At 39.3% G+C, this 24,376-nt stretch overlaps 1 protein-coding gene across 1 annotated transcript in view; it reads right to left on the bottom strand.

The window, feature by feature from the left end:
* Positions 1-24,376, bottom strand: part of NAALADL2 (N-acetylated alpha-linked acidic dipeptidase like 2) — a 767,772-nt gene that overhangs the window by 127,677 nt on the left and 615,719 nt on the right. Inside the window, exon 11 of the mRNA XM_042461028.1 lies at positions 18,425-18,520. Coding sequence (XP_042316962.1) covers positions 18,425-18,520 — 96 coding nt within the window. The remainder of the gene's footprint in view (positions 1-18,424; positions 18,521-24,376) is intronic.

Here is a 24,376-nt window from a genome sequence, read left to right as displayed (position 1 = left end):
AAAAACAGCACTGGAGGAAGGAAAAAACAACAATATGATTTTTGTACATGAGGTGGTTTGAAAACAGTGGCAGTCCTCCAGATGTTGCTGGACTGCAAGTCCTGGAAGTCCTACACAACACAGCTAATGGTGGGGAATGCTGAGGATTGCAATTTAACAACATCTGAGAAGCTATGTGACTCCCACCCATGCTTTAAAGCCTGGGTGTTCTTCACATATTTCCAGTTCCTTCCAGAGTTGCTGACTCAACAGAAGAATGTTTGGATGTGTGTTGTGTTGTGTCTGCGGAACAATGATACACCAAAAAGACCATGAATATAGAGAGGGGATAGGGTGGCAGAAAGCTGGTGGGGGCCCACACTTGAGCTCATTGTGTCATTTAGAGCATGGTAAGTCACCACTGTTCTGACTCATGGTCTTGTTGTACAAACTCAGATACTACCAGCACAGGGGGGAAAGCTCCCAGAAGACTATTGTGAGCATTCTAGAAGCCTTACTTGAATATAAAGCATGGGAATATCCTCCACATCCTGTGCATTGGATGAAAGGCAGGAAATGAATGAATGAAGTCTAGGAAGCCTCAGGAGATGTGTATCATAGTGGAAACTGGGGGAATTGCTGTGAGTTTTGCCCAACATGGATCTCCTGACACCTGATCTAATTGATTCCATGCAAAGCCTTTGTTGTGGTATTTGATTTATTCTTGTTGCTGTATCTCAAAAATCATGAGATACATTTGTGACTGGCATTTCAGTTTGTTTGTTTTGGGCTTTGTGTGTGTGTGTGTGTGGGGGGTGGGGGTATTGGTTGGCCTTGAATATTTCAGAAATTTACCAAAGAGGGCTGTGCAACTTTTCCACCCACAGGAAGAGATGAGCAGTACCTGGCTTCATGCTGTCTGTATAATGTGAAGTAAAATATACTGATACTGGAAGAATTGATTAGTCTTTCTTCCCAGGGTAATGAAGAAATTCACATAATGCAGACATAATAAATAAAGCTAGAGGTTCACAGGAAGAAGGGATTGTAAATCTAAAAGCCAGCTCCATTTGTTTACAGTGAAGAACCGTCTGTCTTCAAAATAAGGAGCGACAAAGCAAGAATGTTAATTTGGCTCCTTGCCTATATCTCAGTGCTAATGAGTATGTAGTTTTACATATGGCTGCATTTCATTGTGATCTTTTGAACCACCCTCATGAAAAGCTAACCATTTTCCCAAGCACTCAGAATCATTAGCCAGAGTTATAACTCACAGGGCAACAGATTACGACAGATATTCAAGCGTTTACATTCATGATCTTTGAAACTTCATGCATGCGTCTGCTGCTTATTAATGAGGTGTAATTCATAGCCCCCCGGTTGATGACTAATTTTTAACAGGGGCCATATTTTGATTTGAACAAGGGGTGAATGGTTAGCAATGTTGGCTCTGCATGCTTACTCCCTCCCTCAAAGCCAAGAACAGCAACAGAGACACCTTTGCCATTCAGTCTAAGATGCAGACAAAGGAATTTGTTAAATACCTTCTTTCCAATTAATTGTACCCACCAAAGTTCCTAGTTCAGATTTTATCTGTCACAATTTCAGGCAAGCTACTTTTTTTAAAAAAAGCCCCACACATGTCGTGTCTTTTTAGATTGTAAATCTGAGGGCAGGGAACTGCCTAATTAAAAGATTGTATGTACAGTGCTGTGTAAATTTACAGCACTTTATAAATAAAGGTTCATCATCATCATCATCATCATCATCATCATCATCATCATCAAGATGGTGGTGGTGGTGGTGGTAGATTGTGGTATTCTCTACAAGGATAAAATCTAGATTACTGATCAGATTACTGAGAAAATAGCTAGATTCCTGTAGGTGTTTTACACACACACACACACACACACACACACACTCATCGCTCCATGAAAGTAGTTCAACATTTCTGTCCCATGTGGAACATCTGCAATCAGTTCAAAGTCTTAGAAGTGGAGTTGTGCATCCATGCCATTGTATATGCAGATGTGCATACATAAACAGGAGTATAGTATTCCGCTAGAAAAAATAATGGAACTGCTCTGCTCTGTCTTGGTCAGATCTAGCCTAGAATACTGTGTAAAGTTCTGGGTGCCATGTTTCAAGAAGGATATTAACACATCCTACTTGGATCTTGAGCATGTTCAGCTGATGGTCAAAGCTTGATACTCCATTCCCTGTTCCAGTCCCTATAAAGAAACAATGAGAGAGCTGGATATGTTTAGCTTGGAGAAGAGAAGATTGAGAAGTGAAATAATAGCTATATTTAAATACTTGAATACGTAACATGTCACTAACCAACCCTCTGGAGGAACCAGTTCCAGAAAGTTATTTTATAAATAAGCAATTAATTATAAACATATCATGATAGCAATAACACTTACAAATTTTATATTGCTTAATAGTGAACTCAGCACTCTCTAAGCAGTTTACAGTCTGTATTATGATGTAAACTATTCAAATTTTACTTTTTATAATTTTATAATAAGCAATTAATTAATTCTAAAATGTATTGTTCCAAGATCTACTAATAACAAATATATTCTCCAACTGGGAATCGTTCCTTAGCAAAATGGCAGCATCTCTGCATAACAGGAGTTACCAAGACACTGGGAAAATGCCATGTCTAGAACTCAAAACAAAATGAGGACTGAACAAGTTCAATGGCCACAATGGTTGATTGATTTTGTAGCAGGAGGATGGGAAACTGGAGCAGGGAATGGAGTATCCTGGAAAAGGTCATGGCTGGCACTAGGAACAACCTATAGTAGGGAGGGAAAGAATACTAAAAATAGTTTAAAAATGGGTTTCTTGAGTGAAGAATGAAGAGAATTCTAGCTAGTCAAAAATGTTTCTAGTCCATAACTTATTTTGTATGACAAATCAAAGTTGGTGTTTTGTGTCTACAATGACATTTTCTTCACAGAAAAGAAGTTCTGTGAAAAGAAAACAGCATTTTCCTGGGCAAAAACAGCCTTTTGTGGAGGAAACTCTTTTCTGCACACGAAAATCCACATTCATTTGCCTGCCTGCCTGCCTTCCTTTTTGTACAGAAGAAATCCTGAACTGCAAATAATATTTAAAAAACTGTGCAGTTTTCAGCAATTCAGTAAAAAAAAAACACGGGGACATTCTTTGTTCTTGCCTTATAAAAAATTGCATCCCCAATCCACAGCAATTGATCCAGTAGCAATTCACTCAGAACCTACTTGTATTAATGAATTACAGCTGATGAAATCTCAGCAATCGTGTGGGAAGGACTAGTACCCCAGGGGCCTTCCTATATTCTAATGATAAAAATTCCCTATTCTGAAAGCACTGCCCGTGTATTTGAGGGGCAAATTGCCACTAACTGTGTTTGCTGGAGCAGTGCCCAACCTTGCTGGCTCATATATATTTGGCAGGTGGACTCCAGAATGCAGATATTTGTACTCCTGGAATGCTGAAGGCCAAGCTAGGCTTTTTTTCTCTGGGCCTCTGCCAGCCTAAAACCAGGAAATAATATACTGTAATTACATACTTAGTCATAATGTTCCCAATCCCACTATTCAATCATTTAAACACAGTGTTCATCAGCAGCTGATGCAAATTATTCAAATGCTTCTGTTTGCACCACTGCATAATCCCTGACTCCCTCCTTGAAGGCAAATGTTAGCAGCCAAAATTGCATTGCCCAAGAAAAGCTAGAAATCTTCTATCTGAGTTTTTCCTTGGTCACAGCAGGATTAGCCCAGACTGTGTGGATTCTTCCTCTGCTCACGTGTGAGAAAATACCTTTTAAACTGCAACCATGACTCTTCAAGCAACCAGCTTGGGCTCAATTTGAACGCTCTTATGTCCCTCGAAAGATTAACAGTAATTGGTATTATAGGACACATTCCTTAAAGCCAACCTAAGTTTTATCATCTCACAATTGAGAGAAAATCTTGAATTTACAGCAACAAGGGCACATTGGTGCCGGGTACTGATTATCATAAAAGCAATATTTACTTGGCTAAATCAGGATTTATTTATTCAGGCCCAGCTGTGAAGATGCCAGACAATAAAAAAGATGTACAAAAAAAAGGTGAAGGCTAAAACAGCATTATCAAATACAAGCCTGCCTATAAATTAGATAAGGGTGGATACTGAAATATCTAACTCATATAATTTATTGTTGAACAAACATACCCATCCTTATTCTTAACCTTTCTTTTATCACACAAAGGCTCACTATAGACCTACAGAAAAGATTTAAAATACGTTAGTGATATCCCCATTATTACTATTTTTGCAGGAAGTAGATGGATTGTGGACTGCTCAAGAGTTCCCACAACAGCCTGGTCTCTGTGTTGCTTTTTTATTTTTTTAAAAAGCAAGAATAAGATGAATATCAACTAGGTCTGTAGCAGTTACCAACTTAAGGATTACTCCACAAAGCTCATTGGCAATCATCAGAGCCAACCTTCTGAAATAATGTCTCTCCCAGATATGCTGGACTTAAACTCCTACAACTCCTGCCATGGGAGTTGTAGTCAAACACATCTGGGAGGTGCCGGTTTGTGTAATCTAAACTATGCATCAAATTATTGTGTGAATGGGGCCATATATTGCAAAGTCATTCAGCTCATAAGTAGGAAATGGAGAAAAGAAATAGCTCCAACCATAAGAAACTGTCATTATCTTCCAACCCTTCAACCAACTGTCTCTCTCAGTCATCTACCTTGCTGCTGCAGAACATATATTAGAGTGGAGCCACCCGCATCTATCAACTCCCATTCTCCTTCTCTTCCAGAAATACCTTTACAATAATCATTAAGAACTGGTACCTGAATGTGGCTATCCCAGTATTTGAGCATCCATCTAGCTCAGGGCAGGATCTGTACAGCCCATGGTCTACATGTGGTCCTTTGTGGAATCCAAGGCAGCAGAAAACAGTAACAGAGAAGTAACAGTAAAGTTACTTTTCTGTTGGTAATGGAGTTGACATTTTATTGCTCTTTGTTCCTAGTATTTGCATAGCCAGTAAGGAGAATGACTTCTGCCTACATTGAAATCCCTCACTATCATCTTAACTAACATCTTAGATAGAATGTAGGCCTGTGACTCTACTGTTATCACCATTTTTCTCTTGTATGATTTTAAACATATTTCCCTCATGAAGAAGTCAGTAGAACTTCAAAAGCTTGCATAATGTATTTTATGCCTTGGATTTGGCCAAATAAAGCTATTGCTGCTTGTGGATTTTGGATTTTGTGGTATCTTGCTTATATGGCCAACCTGTTTACTCTTGAATGTATGTGTATGTGTCTCCAGGGCAGACTTTGTGATTCCTGCAATCCCACACATGATTACAGGGGGGTTCAAGGGTTGTTGTTTTTTTTTTGGGGGGGGGAGGAAAAACTCCTTAAACTCCACAGAAAAAGGCTTTTTGGAAATCAGCAGAAATATGTATTATCACACATGTGGCTTTTCTTCAGCTTTGATGGATTTGGATGGATGTGCATTTTCTGCAGAAGGGTGAATAGATGGGAAGAAATGTACATTTGCACAAGAATGTGGATGCAGTTAACCACCTATGCAAATGTGTGAAAATCCTCAGCAGTTCACATAATAAATATAGACTTACCTTGTGACTCCTCTCCATTGACGCCCCCTTGTCGTGGGGGAGAGGCTTTTTGCTTTTTGCTGATGATGCTGCCCTCGTTGCCCATACAGAAGCAGCTCTGCAGAGCCTAACATCTTGTTTTGCAACAGCTGCAGAGCTCTTTGGACTGGAAGTCAGTCTGAAGAAAACGGAAGTTCTCTACCAGCCGGCACCTCAGGAAGAACACTACCGTCCCCACATCACTGTAGGCACATCTATGCTTAAGTCCATCCAGCAGTTCACCTACCTGGGAAGCATCATCTCCTCAGATGCCAAGATTGATAAAGAGATCAATCACAGACTGGCAAAGGCATATAGCACATTCAGAATCAGTTCACAAAGAGTCTGGAGTAACAAACACACTTCGGCGAAGCACAAAAATCAGTGTATATAGAGCCATTATACGTCTATTCTCCTCTATGGTCTGAAACATGGGTCACCTATCACCAACACCTATGTCTCCTCAAACACTTTCATCAGCGCTGTTACGCAACAATTCTAAATATACACTGGACTGACTATGTGACAAATGTTGCTGCCTCTGAGCAAGCAGGGGTCACCAGCATTGAGGCCATACTACTGAGGACACAGCGCGCTGGGCAGGATATGTTTCTAGGATGAAGGCCCCCAAAAATAGTATTTTACGGTGAACTCGCCACAGGTCAGGTAAGAGGGGCACCCAAAGAAGAGATACAGGACTCCCTGAAACAACATCTCAGACTTGGCCAAACTGATCACCAAAATGGTCTGCTCTGGCCTCGCATCAGGAGGCATGGAGACGCACTATCCACAATGCTGCAGCCTTTTTCGAAAGCTCACGCCGAACGAATCTTGAAGAGAAATGACAATGCAGAAAGAACCGCAACCCGGAAACATCACCCAAGGAGACTTTCCGCTGTGCTTTCTGCAGCCGGACCTGTTTATCCCAGATTGACCTTTTTAAGTCAACCAACGCGCTTGTACAAAGCGCGGGATGAGTCCTCCTGAATCTTCATTCGCGAAGGCAAAGCCGAAGAGAGAGACCCGTGGGACTGTGTGCTGAAGCTTTCGGAAGTTCTTTAGTAGCTAGAAATGGGGCTATTTGGTCACTCTCAGCTCCAGAGCATGCCCTACCTGATTTTATTTACGACCACTCATGTTCTGTAAATAAAACAATCTAGATCTGGTGGTCCTTTTATTGTTGTGAGTGCAGTTATCTGTAGTCTTCCTATGACCAGTGTTGGGGATCATGTAACACAGAAACACTAAGAGGAAGGACAGATGAAGATACCAACCTCAGCATGTTTTAAAAGACATGCCTATCCTATTTTATGGACCCCTTAAAATGGTGGTACTTAAGTTCCCAACATGAATCTTCTTTATATCCAGCACTACTGCATCCTTAGCCATTGTTTTGTTCCATTTGGTGGCAGATGAATGCCACACGAGCTTTTGAAAAATGCAGAGTGTGGTGTTGATGTCATGTATTGCATTTCAGAGATTCCTATGTCCACTAGCATATTTATTCAGGAAGAGGAGAAAGCAACAAGGAAAAGAACTGAAAAGAAGAACAATGGAAAGAGAAGATTAGCAGCTCTGAGCCACATTTCTACTACTGGGTTGTTACAAGGAGATATGTGAGATGTGATCTGGAAAAATCACTGTTCCAACTATGGTTGTGCAAATGTGTAGAGGTTGAAACCATTTCCATTACAATCCACTGTACTATTGATTTGACACTATAAATTTTGTCCTATGGCTGTAGCTAACCAGAATGGCTTAATTACTTGCCATCTGAAATTGCCACCATTGCCTATTAAATAAATAACCCTGGTGGCGCAGTGGTTAAATGCCTGTACTGCAGCCATTTACTCAAACCACAAGGTTGCGAGTTCAAGAGACCAGCAAAAGGGCCACAAGCTCACTCAGGCTTGCATCCTTCCGAGGTCCGCTAAAATGAGTACCCAGACTGTTGGGGGCAAATAGCTTACTTGCTAATTAGCTTACTTGCTGTTCACCACTATGATCTCTTTAGGAATAGGTATATAAACAAAACAAATTATTATTATTATTATAAAAAAAATTGAGGGTGAGAAACAAATTGCCAATGGTGGTAGCAAGTAGCAGAAGCTTCCAAAAACACTAGGTGGATCAGGGACATTACTCTGAAAAACAGAGATCACTGTCCCTTCAGTGATCTCTTCTAGAGGACAAGAAACAGGAAGCACATTGATATCATAAAAGTTATAGCAGCTAGTTTTCTGGAGTGATCATTGTGAGAGACATATAACCATTTTAAGAATCATTATGGTTAAAAATAGGAAAATAAACAAACAAACAAGGCTGAGCAATAGGTCACATTGAGCATGTCATAATTCATTCTCACTCCTTCAACTGGAAAATGTATGCACATAACTATTATAGTAAAATAAATAAGAGATGCAATAAAAAAAATGCAAAGATGGAAAGGAACCCGGACCTCCCCTGCGTAAGGCGAATAACGCATTTGCTTGAGCCCCATTGAATATAATGGAGCTTGGGTGTAGCAGCGCATGTGTGCCATTCATTCTATTGTAGCGCAGCTTCAGCATAAGCTGAAAGCCACATATATTGCGCCCATACTTGTGTTATTCACCATTATCTTGTGTTATTTATCATTAGCCAATAATTCTTTACTTTTTTTACAGGACCACCAACAATAATAAAATCTTCCTATTTCTTCTTTACATTTCCAGCACACATTACTGTTGTTTTTATATATTTTCCAAATGTCTGTTGGTGTCAGATAATAATATAGTTGGCCTTCCTTATCCACTGATTTTTTATCCACAGATTCAAGCATCCACGGCCTGAAATTGTTTTTTAAAAAATATAATTTCCAAGTATCAAACCTTGATTTTTCCCATTTTATATAAGGGACACCATTTAGCTATGCCATTGTATTTAATGGGACTTGAGTATCCACAGATTTTGTTATTCACGAGGGTTCCTGGAATCAAACCCCAGCAGATAACAAGAGCCAACTGTATTACATTTTATAGTAGTCTTCCCTTAGATTTTGTGACTTTGTATATTTTGTTACATTTTCCCATACATTTTCCCATTTGCTTAATTCCAAGTAATATCCTATATTTTTTTGCCCATTGTACCATCCCTTCTTTTACATGCCCTTCTTAGGTTATTTAGGGTCCCTCCATTGGTTAACAACTACCAACCACAGGGAAGGATAAAATACATACTTAGCATGTAGAAATTTCCAACAAGTACAAATAGGAAAATATAAGACTGAAACCCTAGAGATTGCTGCCAATGTAAATAAGGGGTGGGGAGAGTATTGCCCATGGGCTTCATGTGGGCTGTAGGATCGTCCAATTCATGACCATTTTCTTGTCCCCAGAGTGCCAAAAGGCAGCTCAAAATTGCCACAAAATGTGATAATTGTGTCCCTAGTAACCCAGAAGACTCCCACACTTGTTTTAAAACAAACAAACAAACCAAAACCAAACACTGACCAAAAATGAAATTGTCAGTAGAGCCCCATGAGATTATAAGAGTGAAAATTGCTCCTGGTCCCTCAATAGTTTCCCATCCCTGGTGTAGATGAGATTGACTTCAATGAATCAATAACCTGACCTGGCAGAAACCAGCTTACTATGTTCAACATGCAAAATACTGGACTCTGCAGTGTGGCAGTGGTGGCAGTGGCCAGAAGAGCACACACAAACCTTTATTCCTTCTTGCTTCAAAGGAAAATGAGGCGTGCTACAGACCGCCCCTTTGGAGTGGCCTGTATCCAGCCCTTTCCCCGCTGTATCGGGGCCTTAGCTGCCTTAACGGCAGCCTCCGAGGCCCCGATCCACCACTTTCCAGGCCGCGGGGAAGCGGCAAAAGGCCGCTTCCCCGCGGTCTGGAACACCCGATGGCGGCGGGGAGGAGGAGAAAGGGGCCGCTCGGCCCCTTTCTCCTCTGCGTTGCTGGTGCAGCCATGTAAAGGCTGCACCCAGTGATGCAAACCCCAGAAGGAACTCCGTTTCGGAGCTCCTTCTCGCACCACAGAAAGGGCGCTCTAGGCACCCTCACGCGGTGCAACGACATCACAACCGTGCCACCTTATTTGGAGGCGGCGCGGTGGTGACGTCGTCAGGGCGGCCCCCGTGTAGAATGGATGCCGCCATTTTGTACGTGCTGAGCACGTACTAGGGTTGGGGGCATCCGGAAGGGACGCCCCTTTCTAACCCTAGTATGTGCTGAGCACGTACTTTTAGGCGCGTCTGTAATGCGCCTAAGTCTGCATTTTTTCTCTGTTAACATTATGGGACTGTGTGTTAAGGATAGGAAAAGTAGGTCCAGTGAACACCATAAAAAGACTGCACTGAAGGCTAGGATTGTACATTGCCTATGCTGTCACCTTTCAGCAATGTTGAAGCAGGTATGGTTCTCCGGATATCACTGATGTCCAGCTACAACTATAACAGTCACTATCCTTCTCTCATTGGCTTTGTTAGCTAGGAGAGATGGGAGCTGCAGTTCAGCATCATTTGGAGGACTATTTTTCTTCACCTATCTTATAGGATCAGTCAGATCCTTAAGCATGGTAAAATCTTAAGTGTGATAAAATATAAATTCTGTGTAGATTATTAGATATATATTTCTTCTTTTTTGTATCTATTTTTAAAACCAGATTGACTAAAAGTAACAAATACTCATTCAGGCCAAACAGAAAATAGGATAGTATTGCTCTCTGTATGTGGCACTCTTCCAAACAGTTACTCTTTATATTTTTGAAGAGGTGAAGCATACTACACAAGAGGGTTGCATCTGAAGATTTACCCTGATTATGATTTCATGACTTGACCATTGCCTTGAAGGGATTTGCCTGATGTCAGTACAATTTTGTGTTTTAATGAGCTCACAATTGTAGTAAAGGTATGTAACTTTGGAAGGCAAAAGTTTTAACAGTGTGTGTGTGAGAGAGAGAGTGAGTGAGTGAGTGAAAGAGAGAAAAGGAAGAGAGCATATGTGTGGGTGACAGAGAAGTACAATGAATAATAGTAGACTAAATCTCACTGGGCTGGAAAAATACATATTGCTAGGATAAAACTTCACTTTCAGCAAATGATTTCCTTTGTTGGCTTTAATTATGCATTTATGAATGATGGGAGCGGAAATAGGCATCTGTGAATGTTGCATGCTAGAAGAAAAGCAACACTTTAAAGCCTCATCAACTCAAGGACAGAGCCCACTTTGATGGCAATTTGAAAGCCTGCATTTACTAGACGCTGGAGCCTTTTCTCTACATTACAAAGGTAGAGGTGCTGTTATGTTTTCTTCAGATGTTTAATATGTCACAAAAATGGAGGGTTGTGTGGGGACTTTTGTTTGTTAGTTTGCTCCATAGGGGGGGGGGAAATAATTTAGATGTTACACTACCTGCCTAAGAGTGTTTTTCAAACAAGGCTAAAACTAAGCTCACACAATGAAAACAAGAAGAGTTAACAGTATTAAAAGCACAAGGTGTCCCCAAGTCATGTTCAGCTTCACTGCAAATGAAGAGACTCCCACTGTTCTGAGTAAAATCCTTTAACTCCCTATCTTCCAACTGCCCCAATTTGGCAGGGATATTCCAGATTAAGCATCTGTCATCCCACTTTTCAAGATGTTTTTAAAATGCCCCAGTTTATCTGTTTTCATCACAGTTTCTCCTGTTGTCCACAGCTTTCTTCAAATGGTATAGTGCAAACATAGTTTGTATTGAATTAAGTCAGTATGGAGGAAAGGAGAAAAAGAGACACAATCTTGGCATTCCTAGTAAGCTCAGGCAACAGCAAACTGCTGTAGCCTTTCCTAGCTTGTGTGTTTTTTGTTGTTGTTGTCATTAACAGCATTTACCATTCTAATGACATCCTGATGTTGCTTGGCCATGTGTGTCACAATTCTCATCTGTGAAAATTTGGAGGGTACCTAATTCATGAAATCCTGAAAAGCCAGTTGTGAGCAACCTGTGGGAGTCTAGGGGGCATTTTTCTGCCCCTAGAGCTCTTTTAAGGACCACATACAAAACATGTGTGGCCTGTTCACACTACAGTATTATATCATTATGGTTCCCTTTAACTGTCATAGTTCTCTGCTATCAAATCATAGGGATTTGTCATTAAGGGAGAGAGATTTCAGAATCTCAGCCAGAGAGTTCTAGTGCCTCACCAGACAAGCCCTAGGAATTTTGTGAGATGGTGCCATGGCAAGTAAAGTGTAAATTTATTTATATATACATATATTTATTTGATTTGATTTATAGCCCACATTTCTCCCAAATAGTACTCGAAGTGAAGACACAGCACTATAATCATGTGGTGAGTAAAGGCCATTAGTATAAAACAGCTCTTTACATTTTCATCAACACTTAAACCACATCTGGAAAACCATCCTACAGTGTATCACTCTTGATAGTAACATAAACATCAACCCATGCAAAGGTCTGGTGAAGAATTTAGTGCCTGGGAATAAGAACAACATCCTTGTGTGGTGGAAAGGAGATGCAGTACCATACCAGGAACTCCAGTGGCTGGCCAACTCAGGGTTGAGTGGGTAGAAATGAAGTGTTGCCATTTTGACTGCTAACATCCCTTGATCACCACAGAATTAAAGTACTGTGATTTCACTTTAACATTTTTAAAACAACCTATGGGATCTTGGAATCTGCAGTTTATGAAAGGATATTTAGAATTCTCAACCAGAGAGCTAGAGTGCCTCAACAAACTACAAATTGCAAGATGCTTGTAGAAATGGCTTGATTTTCATGGGTGTGGGGAACATTCAGTACTTTGTAAAAATCTAAGTTAAAAGGAGTGTAAATCACAATCTACTTATGTCCTCCACATGAATGGTAGTCCTTTTCCCATTCTTTGGGAGCTTTAGTCTCTCAACTACCTTTTCAAAATCAATAAACCAATCTCTCCCCCAACTTCTGTGTCTCAATCTGGACTGCCTGTTGAATGCATCAAAAAACTGGGCAGGTGGAAGTCTAGGGCCTTTGCTGGCTATGTTAGCCGGCACTTGGAGTCTTGTGTTGGACTTTAGTTTGTTCGGGTGTAGGGTTGGAGGAAGGTGTTCCTGCTTGGAACGGCCTTTTGTGGTGGTAGCATAGGTCATGGGTCTGGTGGGCATGGTTTCTACGGCTACGTAGCACTGGATCAGGAGTCCTTTGGGACCTGGAAACGCTGATGGCATATGCTGTGGCCATTGCGGGAGCCACATTGTGGCAGAGCCTCCCAGTGACTGGGGCTTACTGAGAACATGGATTGGCCAGTTGCATGTCTGTGAGATGGCAATTTACATAGCCCCTATGCCATCCTGAAGCCTGGCCGTGACCAGGCATTTTGGTTCATCGAACAGCCGGGGTGTTGATCGATGTTCCAGATCCAGACCTCATACTTTGGGCCAACCCTACCTTGTTGCTGTTTGTTTAATAAAGTTATGGCCTTTCCTCCATTTCTGGATCCTGGTCTTATTTGCGACTTCCCTCCACAGCAATCTGCTATTGCCTGAACCTCTGGGCAAGGAGAAATTTCTGCCCCTCCTTTCCTCTCCCCCACTCCCTACTTAAAAATGTTCTGGAAGATGGAGTGGATTGAGCATTTGAATGCTAAATGCTATTCTCCAGGTTCCCCATTCTTTCTAAAATGGAATCAGTCTGGGAGTCTCAAAGGAGGCCTTCAGGGGCTGTGTGCAGCCTTCAGGTTTTATGATTATTACCCCTGTCCTAGAATATAAATCAATTACGACACAACATTGCTTAATGTTGAGGAACTAAGACTGGCAGAGGATGGCTAGCAGTTACTTTCCAGTGTCTCCAGGCCCTGTCCAGTCCTAAGGGTCTTTGGTTGGATACATCCAGGAATGATAGGAGCACTGAAAGCAGATTGAAACCCAGCTGAAGAACAAATTCAGACTCCCCTGTCAACACAACTAGGGTTGCCAAGTTTTTTGCACAGCAATAGATGCTAGAGATCTTGCAGGATCCCAAGGATAAGGGTCTCTCCTCTAAAGAGACCTGAGGTTATTGGCAGTAAGGTTGGCATCACTCAGTGCAGGAACTCATAGTGTCAACCCCCCCTCCCATCAACCGCCTCCAATACCACACAGCACAGAATCCTTAGCAATGCTTTTGACACTAATGTTACTTATAAATCATAATTCCTGTTTATTGCTGGATGTAATGGCAACGTACTATAAACAGCTAACAAAATTAAAATTATACCTTTAAATTACATTATTATGCTCACAGCCTAAATGTATTTGTATGTACATAGTTTCATGTGGTTAAAGCGAAAATTTGGTAAGATGTACTGTTTTGAAGAACATTTTAAAAAAATAAAGGAAGTTGTTTTTTTTTTAAAAAGAGAGAAACCTTAAGGCCTTTCCTTTCTCCTCCTTCTGATGCTCGCCCCACTCATACCATTCCTTCTGCTGAGCTCCAGAATTTTAAAAGGATGCAGGTGAATGCCACACAGCCTGTTTCTGACCAAAGGCAGGTGTTTGGGGAGCAGTGGTGTCACCCTTCCTTAGGGTGTCACCTGATGCAGCTAACACACCCTGCACCCTCCTAGTGATGCCTCTGCTTGAGGTGGGTTTTATGTAGTGTGCCTCTGATCACCTCAGTCACCAGGGTCCATAGAATTGAGAACAGAAAGAGTGGGAAACTGTCCATACAACAAAGGAATCCCAGAATGTTTGGTATGTAATTTGAAGCCATTTTGCTGTATTTTAAATTATTCACAGGTTGGTTTGTTGATACTGGTGTCTGCATTTCTTGTTTTCTCTGGATTTAAAAATATGGCACTTGGATTTGTTCTTCTCCAAAGATAAAATGATATGCCAGACAGTTGAGCCCCGTTTCCAGCCTTGGTAGTTGGTATAGGCTCCCCTTCCTTGTCAATCCTTCCTTGTCAGTCTGATGTTTATACAAAGCATATACGGTTTGGTAATGAGGTATGGCACTTTCATGGGGGATTATATACAAAATCCATACAGGCAGAAATGCCATTTCATAAATGATGTAACATAATCTTGCAACAAAATAATACTAACACCATTCATAGCTTGACTGTAGAAAAGTGATGTGTTAATATTCACACTTAACCAGGGAACTCATCAGTTAAATTGTGTACTTCTGTGAGTAGTTGCAATTCCCTTTTGTATACCATCTCAGACACTTCCATTACAGGTGAAATTAAATTACACTTTCTTCTCCCCTACACTCCATTTAAAGTAAATAAAACTTTATTGAGCTCTCTCTTCCTCTAGGGGATTGTACTGAAGATCAATGGGCATATGGTATACAGATGGTATTTTTAGAATTTGGATCATATAGATGGTTCTACAGAATGTCTGGTGCAACTTTAACAACACTAGGTAAATATATTAGACTGCTTCAAAAAAATTGTTTCTTTTTAATCAGTTCCCACATCTTCATAACCTTGTCCATTTAGGTTTTTGAAGAAAGATGTAGGAAAGCATCAAGTAAGCTATGCAACTTAAATCAGTCAGAAATAAAGAGGGAAATGTGCACTAGGCAATTTGGATTCCTAAAGTTGTTAAAACTGTAGTATAATAGTGCTAATAAGAACAATAGAGACACTCCAAACACATCCACATACAATTGATATTGTAAATATAATTTACAAATGAAATTGTGTTTTTTTCAATATATGTTGTGATCAAACTACAGGTAACGTTGCATGTGTTTTTGCATTTCACAAACCAGGCTTTATTGAATCAAACTGGCTGCACAATGGCTGATGGAGAAGCAGGATAGGCTCTGTGGAAGGGTAGAGAAGGGTAGGGTAGGGTAGGATAGAGAAGCCCACCATGTCTCTCTCTGCTGCAGTCTCATCAAAATTACTTTGCCCTTTCAAGACTACTATTTCATTGGGAAGAAATCTCCCTTCCAGAGGAACTTTTATCCCGATACAAATAGCGGCACCAGTGAATGTTGAGATATTTGACATCTATATCAAGCAGAGTACAGTGGTGCCAGTATAATATTAACTTGTGGTAGACACACTTTAGGAGAGCCAGCATGGTGTAGTGGTCTGATGAGCTACGACTCTGGAGACCAGGGTTTGATTCACCGCTGGGCCATAGAAACCCACTGGGTGACTTTGAGCAAGTCACATTCTCTTAGCCTCAGGGGAAGGCCATAAGTCAGAAACAAGTCGAAGGTACAAAACAACAAAGTAAGACTTAAGAAGCACTGATGCCTTTTTGCTTCCAGCGGTGAAAAGGTTTGCCCCAGGAGTACAGAAGAATGGCTCCCTCCTTGTAGCCTTTCTGTTGGCAAATTGAAACCTTTTTTTTTTATTCAGATAGGCTTTTAAAACAGGAAGCTTTTAAAGAATGGGATTGGGGATGCTGTATTGTTTTAACTGATATGTTTTAAAGAGGTCTTTTTATCTTTTCAATAGCTTAATTCTATTTTAATGCTTTCTTTTTGTATGTTTTTAATTGTACTGTTCTTTAAAATTGTGAGCCAACTTGAGTTCCAGTTTTGGAGAAAAAAATGAAATATGAAAACAATGGGCTAGTATCAGCAGGATAACTGATTAGAGCTCCCACAGATCGCCCTTCCCCAAATTAGTCAATGATGGCACATGCATGCAGCCACACTAGTGTAGACACACACATGCTGCCACCCATTGACTAAAGTGGGCTTGAGCTTCTCAATTTTTCCCATCCATGGGGGCCTATAGAGCCATACCCCTGCAGATAGGAAATCTAAATATAACACTGTAAATCCAACAACAATTCCCTTTCACCACTATAGTCTATTTCTTGAAGGGGGCCCAGTGTGTATGATCTTGCATGGCATAATTTAACATAATAGTTCTATAGGTAGAACTGTGTTCTCTCTTTTCTCTCAACTTCCAACTCTCTATTTAGTCACTGCAGCTGCTCCCTATAATCATTCAATGATTATTGGAAAGTGGACAGGATCAGAGAAGCATCTGACTATATCTCCATAACCAAATCAAAACCAATGAAATCATCACAGAAATCTTGCAGGGAACTCTGGAGGTCTCAGCAGATAATGCCATCATTCTGTGTCTGGCTAGGGAGGCATAGCCAGACAACATGATAGCTCTGCTTTGTAACTAGATTCTGGTGCTCTATTATATTGTGGAATTATAGCATTACAATTTTACTTTAATTGCCATGTTTCAAGCTTATGAAATCCTGGGGTTTGTAGTTTTATGACATATTTAGAATTATTAGTCAGAGAGTCCTAGTACCTCACTAAGTACAAACCCCAGCAATCCATAAGATGCAACCATAGCAGTTAAAAGTAGAAGCATAATGCTGTAATTAAGTAGTGAGAAAGGGCCCCAGGAGGTAGTTATGCAGCAAACATTTTTTTACTCCTTTTGCTCCACTATTTGATGAAAACTCTCATCAATTATGCAAATACTGTCTTGAAGATAGAAGCTCAAGGAAATTTGTTTACCTATTAGAAGATAAGCTATAACAACAGATCTGAGAATGAATGGAATATTTTGGGTTTTCTGGAGAGACTGTAGGCAGCAGGCTTTTCCTTACATGTAAGTAAATTATATGTTGCATTTTGAGAAGTACTTCCTTTTGGTATCCAAAGTTCAATCTGCAATATAAAAAGGCAAACCCCAAAGCCCATAAGTCTGCTGGGCTACACCAAATTCATCTTGCTTTACACATAGTTCATTACAAATATACTTTCTGCCAGAGGCTATAATATGTCCCTATAAATTTGTATATAATTAAAATTTCAATGCAACAAGATAAGCAGTATGTAATTAATTCAGTTAAAATGATGAATTCACATCCCATAAAAATCATTTAACCAAGTAATGTGTCACAACGCATATGAGTGTCCACACAATTCTTCTTGCCATGGCAAAGTCTAATACAAATGTAGTCACTTTCTGGCTGACTATTTTCATATGAAAGTATTTTTGGGTGGGTGGGGGAACATTTGATCAAGGCCTGCTGCCATGCAACATTCAAGGAAATAATTTAATAATAATTTAATATTTTTCCCTTAGCGCTCATTTTCCCCATCTTTGAAGATGCATTACAGCAGACTGCAATAGATAGATAGATAGATAGATAGATAGATAGATAGATAGATAGATTTTCCTATCTACATCTTGAGATGGCATTAAGTGAAATCTGAAAAGGGTAGAAGCTTTACTCAGATTATACCATCGTTTAATGGTCAAGAGAAAGTATGAGGACAGATAATGTATACAGAAATGATACCTGACTACCCTGAAGACACCAGATGAGACACTGGGCCACAATCGTATGCTCACTTTCAAGGAAAGAATCCCCATTGAGTTAAGTAGAATTTTCTCCTACAAAGACATGCATAAAATTGCATTCTTCATGCATTTAAATTATCAACCAAGCTGCCATATACAATTATTTTCAAGCATCTTCAAAATTAATTTATTATTAGTTAACATAAAAGAAATACTTGCAGAATTGAGGGTACATCCACATTACATAGTTAAGACATTGTGATATCACATTAACTGGCACGGCTTCATCCCATGGAATCTTGGAATATGTGGTTTCATGAAATACTTAGAATTTTCTGATGCATTCCTTTGAATGGCAGTATTACACTTGAATTCTTGAGCAGAAAATTCAAGTTATATCACAAAAAACTACAAATCCCAGGATTCAATATGAAAGAGTGGTATCAAACTTGTCTAATTTTCCAATATAAATACACCTTCACTGAAATATCTTAATTTTATTTACCTTGGCAATGGATTCATGGAGGCTAAAGGAAGAATCCAGCTCCGTGGATACAGTTGGCTGTACAGGGAAAAGAACTTCAGAAAGAGAACTTGAAGTCTGTGAGGAGGAAAAAGAGAAACCTTTAAGACCTCTCATTGATTTCTTTCTTCAAATACTTTGTTCAGGTTTGTTGAAAGGTTCACAAGAACTTAAATTGTTTTAAAGTTTGTGCTGATGATTAGACTTCATTTTAGTGATCTATTTTACACTCCAAATACAGGGAAGGGAGGGGGAGAGCTACATTTCTCTTTTTGTCTCTCTTAAAAATGCGTTCTGTTATGACAGCTGGCTTAGTGAGTATGCTTCTACATTTGGGGTATTCTTTTGCTGGAGGGGAGAAAAATCCATACTGATTTCATTTTAATGTAGCAAACAATTTCAAGACTTGCAATGACTAATTTACTTGCGAGTAATTTTATATATATGACAATTAAAAGCTATGAAATAGAGAAAAAAATATTCATCACAGCATGAACAAGAACTGCATTTTCCCTTTCCAACAGACAGATTTAAAAAAAATGTATCAGTACTTAGCACTGATCTCCTGAGATTAACAGTACTAAACAGAAATTACTATCTGCTAGCTTCTCTGTGCATAACCTCTGCAATTACTATTATATAATATAACTAAGAAGTAATTCACACATACCCTCCAGCTGTCCTGACTAAGCAAGGACAGTCCTGATTAATACTGTGCCATTTTGAGTTGGTTTTAAAAAAATTCAGTTTCTCTCTCCTCCTCTCCTCTCTCTCTCTCCTTCACTGTCAGTTATTACAGAGTGATTTAAAAGTGGTTTACACTCAGATCAGAAGAAGGCAGAATCTTGTCCTTCCCAGGAGACTCGGGCAAAAGCAAGCTGCTTTGGCCTCTCCTAACTTGTGCATTCTTCCTTATCCTTAACTTTCTCCATTCTAACCAGACTCTGTTATTGCAGTGTCATGTGTGACCCAGTTTTCATTTGTGAAATGCTGTTGGGTATGTTTAAACTATGTTGTTTTCATAGTATGAAAAGGTTATTATGTACTCAGGAAAATGAGCCTAATGCACTAAACAAGTAGATAGCATCAGCAGCACGAGCTCAAGATGGTGAAGGTTAAGGAAATATCAAACATTCAGTTCTCTCATTCTTGATCAGTAGCAGAAATAATAATTAAAAAAAGCATTGTGTTTTTTTTTTTTTACACAAAAGTGTCTCCCCTCCCCATGAAGAAAAGAGAACAGGTAGCATCCAATAGATGTGATGTCAAAAAGAGACAAAGTCTCAGGACGTTGAAAAGAAAGATACGTGTTTGACATATTTTTTTGTGTAATACAATTATCTATTTTTTTCTTTTTAATAAATAATTTTAAAAAAATAAAATAAAGAAAAGAAAGATGATTTAATTATTGATGATCCAGGCTATTTTCAATAATAAAATCATTGTTATTTTCAACATCCCTTTAAAAGTTGCCAACTGGGGAGAAAACGTCTGATGCTAATGGAAAAGTGACCATTTGACAGGGCTGGCCCTAGCCTTTAGGAGGGCAAGGCAGCCACCTCAGGCAGGACATTTGGAGTGTCAAGAAATGGTAGAAAAATACTTATTTCTCCTGCAGCAGATAGGGAGAGGTACTTGTGGAGTTTTCTAGTTCATACAAAATTGCTTGGTGGGATACTATGCACCTTGACTTGAGGGGAAAATATTATGCAACAGCCTTGGCCAAGACATTCTGTATGGATTCATAAGCACAAGGGGCAGACCTCATCCTATCAGATCCTTATTCCACTAGGCTAGAATCCTGTTGCTATTGTATATATGTACCTTCAAGTTGTCTGTTGACTTATGGTGACTCCAAAATGAGCTTTTTGTAAGCCAGGAATAATCAGGGATCATTTGTCATCACCATCCTTCAAATGTAGCCAACAGCACCTGGTTCCTCCATCTAGTGCTAACCAAGGCTGACCCTGCTTAGATTCCAACATTAGATTTGGTGCATTCCAGGTATTTAGGCCATCTGTTGGTATCCTTTGTTGTTATTGTTGATGTGTGTCTTTGAGTCATTTCTGACTTAAGACGACCCTAATATCAACCTATTACAGAGTTTCTAAGATTTATTCATTCACCATTGCATTCCCCTGAGGCTGAGAGCATTTGACTTGCCCAAGGGCATCCAGTGGGTTTCATGGCTGAGCAGGGAATTGAGCCCTGGTCTCCAGAGTGGTCCAACACTCAAATCACTATGCCATTCTGTCTACATATATGTAAATTCTCCCCCAGGGTCGTTGGATATTTTTATTTGGTTCACAAGGCCCATGTACAGTTCAAGGCATGGAAATAAAGTTGTGTACACTGTATCATTGTGCTTTCATATTCACACTCCTATGACCATTCCATTCCATATCCAGCTGTGCAATGTTGCCATTCAACACAAAGTCTACACATGAAGATACATGCTATGCAAACGTGATATCAAATCTCATCCTGATGCGTTCACAGTTATAGCTTTCTACATTTGGATTGGATTCTGGCTAAACTTTCCATATTTTAATCTCATTGAAACCCATGGTACATCATTTAGTCATAATTTGCTTAGATTCCAACACTATGCACTTACTGAAATCTCACTGATTTTGTGCATTAAGAGCTTAAATACCCTAAAAATACAAAATCCTGTTTGAGCTTGGAAGCTAAGCAGTGTCAGCCTTGATTTATATTTGGATGGGAGACCACCAATGAATACCAGGAGCTGTATGTTATATTTTAGAGGAAGGACCTGTCAAAACCATCTTTACTTTTCCTCATTAATAATGTTTTCCAGCTTCATCAGACTCCAGTGTTGCTTGGCCACATACATCCAGTTATCACCTGTGAAAGATAAGAGGGTGTGGTATTCCTTGTCTAAGAAACTCATGAGGTTGCCAAAAGTAACTTGAAGGCACATACACATAACCTAGTCTAGATCTGATCATTATATTTCCTTTTCTTTCTCTTTTTTTTAAAAATTGCTATCTCAACAATGTCAGCATATTTGTGAGGAGCAGAGCATTTTAAAAAAAAATTTAAGGCATGAATTTCTGCAAACTACCATGTAGACTGGGGCACGGTGCAAACAGTAAGTAACAACAGATACATGATTTGCAATAGCATCCACACAACATAAACTATAATATCCAATAGGGCTGAAAGAACAATACTGTTGCCTTGTAATGAAGCCAGAACATTGGCAGTGAATAGAATTAGTGATCAATGCAGCACAATCTATCAGAACCTTCTAACCGCAGACAGAGTGCACAGGTAATGTATTCATGCAAATGCACATAGCCAACCTAAGTTACTTAGGTTTCACTGTTGCTTCATATCCCAGTATGCATAATACACCTGAGTGAACAATTTCCACTTGACAAACTATCTATCATAATCCCATCACATTCCTTGGCTTTTAGTAAGCAGTAAAGGCAGAAGCCCTTTCTAGAAAGAATCATAGGTTTCACTCTGAAGAATTCAGAGCTATTGTCCTTTTTGGGAAGGAAGGGCTATGGAACCTATGCCACTGACCTCACTGTATCAAGTAATCTTTTTGCATTGGGCCACAAGGGCATCTGTTCAGTATGGTATAGTGGCAAATGAATGTATGCTGTTCTTTGAAGAAAGAGGAGGACCAAGAGCAGCAGAAGGAGATATTTACAATCTAAGTTTGAAATAGTCCAGTCAGTGGCATGTCTGAAGAATTCCTAATAAAATTTGGCTGATATGTATGACAACTGCTGATACTCAAAAGTCAAATTCCAGATGCTAAATTTTATATATATATATATATATATATATATATATATATTCACAATTACTAGAGGCCTGAATTTTAGAATGGTTAACCTCAAAACCATGATTAATCAATTCCTTACTTGCCAGAAAGTTATTTCCCTCTTAGAAACCATTACTGTGAAGTGTTGAAATTGAAACATTTGGTTTAGAAGTAATGTTAATGCTCCTCGAAGATTTAACAGGATTGATTTGCTGTGCCTGACATTTTGGAACATTCCCTGTTTGCGTCTGACAGCTAGAACTCTGCTCTGGGGGCTTGGGGTGTTTTAAGCTTCAGTGGTTGAAAGAGAAGGAATAAGAAAAAGCATCTTCTCATGGCTTGCACTCCTTCTCTACAAAGAATTTAGCTTGGTTCCTTCACTTAAACACATTTTGACACTTGTGACATTTGAAGAAAATGTATATTGGGCAAAAGTTTCCAGCAGTTTCCATCCCAATCAATTTTCGTCTACAGTGCAATCCCCCTTCCAAGCAATCTATAAACATTAAAAAAAAGCTATGCCCAACAATGCATGCCATATTCCCAAGATTCAGTCTGTCCCTTTCATCCATAGCTGTTTGTTGTTATGTGTCTTTGAGGTGACCCTGACTTTTAGTTATGCTATCATAGGGTTTCATGGCAAGATTTATTCAGAGGAGGTTTGCCATTACCTTCCACTAAGGGTAAGAGTGTTTGATTTGTTCAAAGTCACCCAATGGGTTTCCACATCTGAGTCATGCTTTGAACCCTGATCTCCTTGATTCCTAGTCCAACACTCAAAACAGTGTACCAGTACAGTCAGCCTTCTATTTCCATTGATTCTTTAACCACAGATTCAACCATTCATGGCTTGAAAATAGTCAAAATAAATTCCAAAAAGTAAACATTGATTTTGCCATTTTATATAAGGAACAATATTTTACTATATCATTGTATCCAATAGGACCCGATCATTCATGGATTTTGCTATCCCCAGGGGGGCCCTGGAACCAAATATTAGTGTAAATGAAGGGCCCACTTCAGTTTCCAAACTTTGGTCCTCTAAGTGTTTTGTATTTCATCTCACAACATTCCTGACTTTTGACCAATCTGGCCAGGTCTTCTGGGAGTTGAAGTCCAAAACACCTGGAAAATATAAGTTTGTGAACCACTCCACTATACCATGCTGTCTTTTGCCCAGCATGGCAAAAATCACTATAGGTGGAAACCTATTATTATTATTATTATTATTATTATTATTATTATTATTATTATTATTATTATTATTATTATTATTATTTTATATAGCACTGTAGATTAACACAGCGCTGTACATACAAACAATAAAACAGATAAAATAAACCTGCCCATGGCGTACAATCTAAGAAATAATAGCATAATACATATAAATAATACATAACAATACAGGAAAGGGTACAATAAAGTAAAACACACAACAATTAAAAACATCAAGTAACAAATAATAGTCATGCAATGCCTGGGAACGCTTCTCTGAACTGGATGAATTTTTACTGTTGAATTTTTACTGGCCAGTTGTGGAAGTGATTGTATATGTGCATCTTGTGTAAGGAGGTCTTGTAAACTTCTTAATTCAAGCATTGTTCCAGGTGATGCAACAACCCATGTTGCATACACATTTTTTTCCTCTCCCCACCAAGCTGTCAAAACTGATTCCCTTTATAATTCTAAAAAGTTCCACTAGCAGTGAATTAACATTTGTGAGCTCTCAATAGATCCCCAGTCTCTGCTTCAGGTGCCACATTTCTCCAGATCTCACTTGTAATTCTCTCTCCATTCTCATTTCATAGCACATTGTGACACTTTGTATTTCTCTTCCATGGAAATCCATGCATATTCTGATCCAGATTTCTAATCTATGCTTGAGTGTTGGACTAGGACTCTGGAGACCAGGGTTCAAATCTTGCCTTAGCCATGTAAACCCACTGGGTGACATTATTATTATTATTATTATTATTATTATTATTATTATTATTATTATTATTATTAACCTTTATTTATAAAGCGCTGTAAATTTACACAGCACTGTACATATAATCTTTTTAATTGGACGGTTCCCTGCCCTCAGGCTTACAATCTAAAAACACACGACACAAAGAGAGTGGTGGTGG

Source organism: Sceloporus undulatus, chromosome 3 (genome assembly GCF_019175285.1).
Source record: "Sceloporus undulatus isolate JIND9_A2432 ecotype Alabama chromosome 3, SceUnd_v1.1, whole genome shotgun sequence".
Lineage (NCBI taxonomy): Eukaryota > Metazoa > Chordata > Lepidosauria > Squamata > Phrynosomatidae > Sceloporus > Sceloporus undulatus.
The sequence above is the reverse complement of the archived record's forward strand: the minus strand, read 5'-3'. Positions and strand labels throughout refer to the sequence as shown.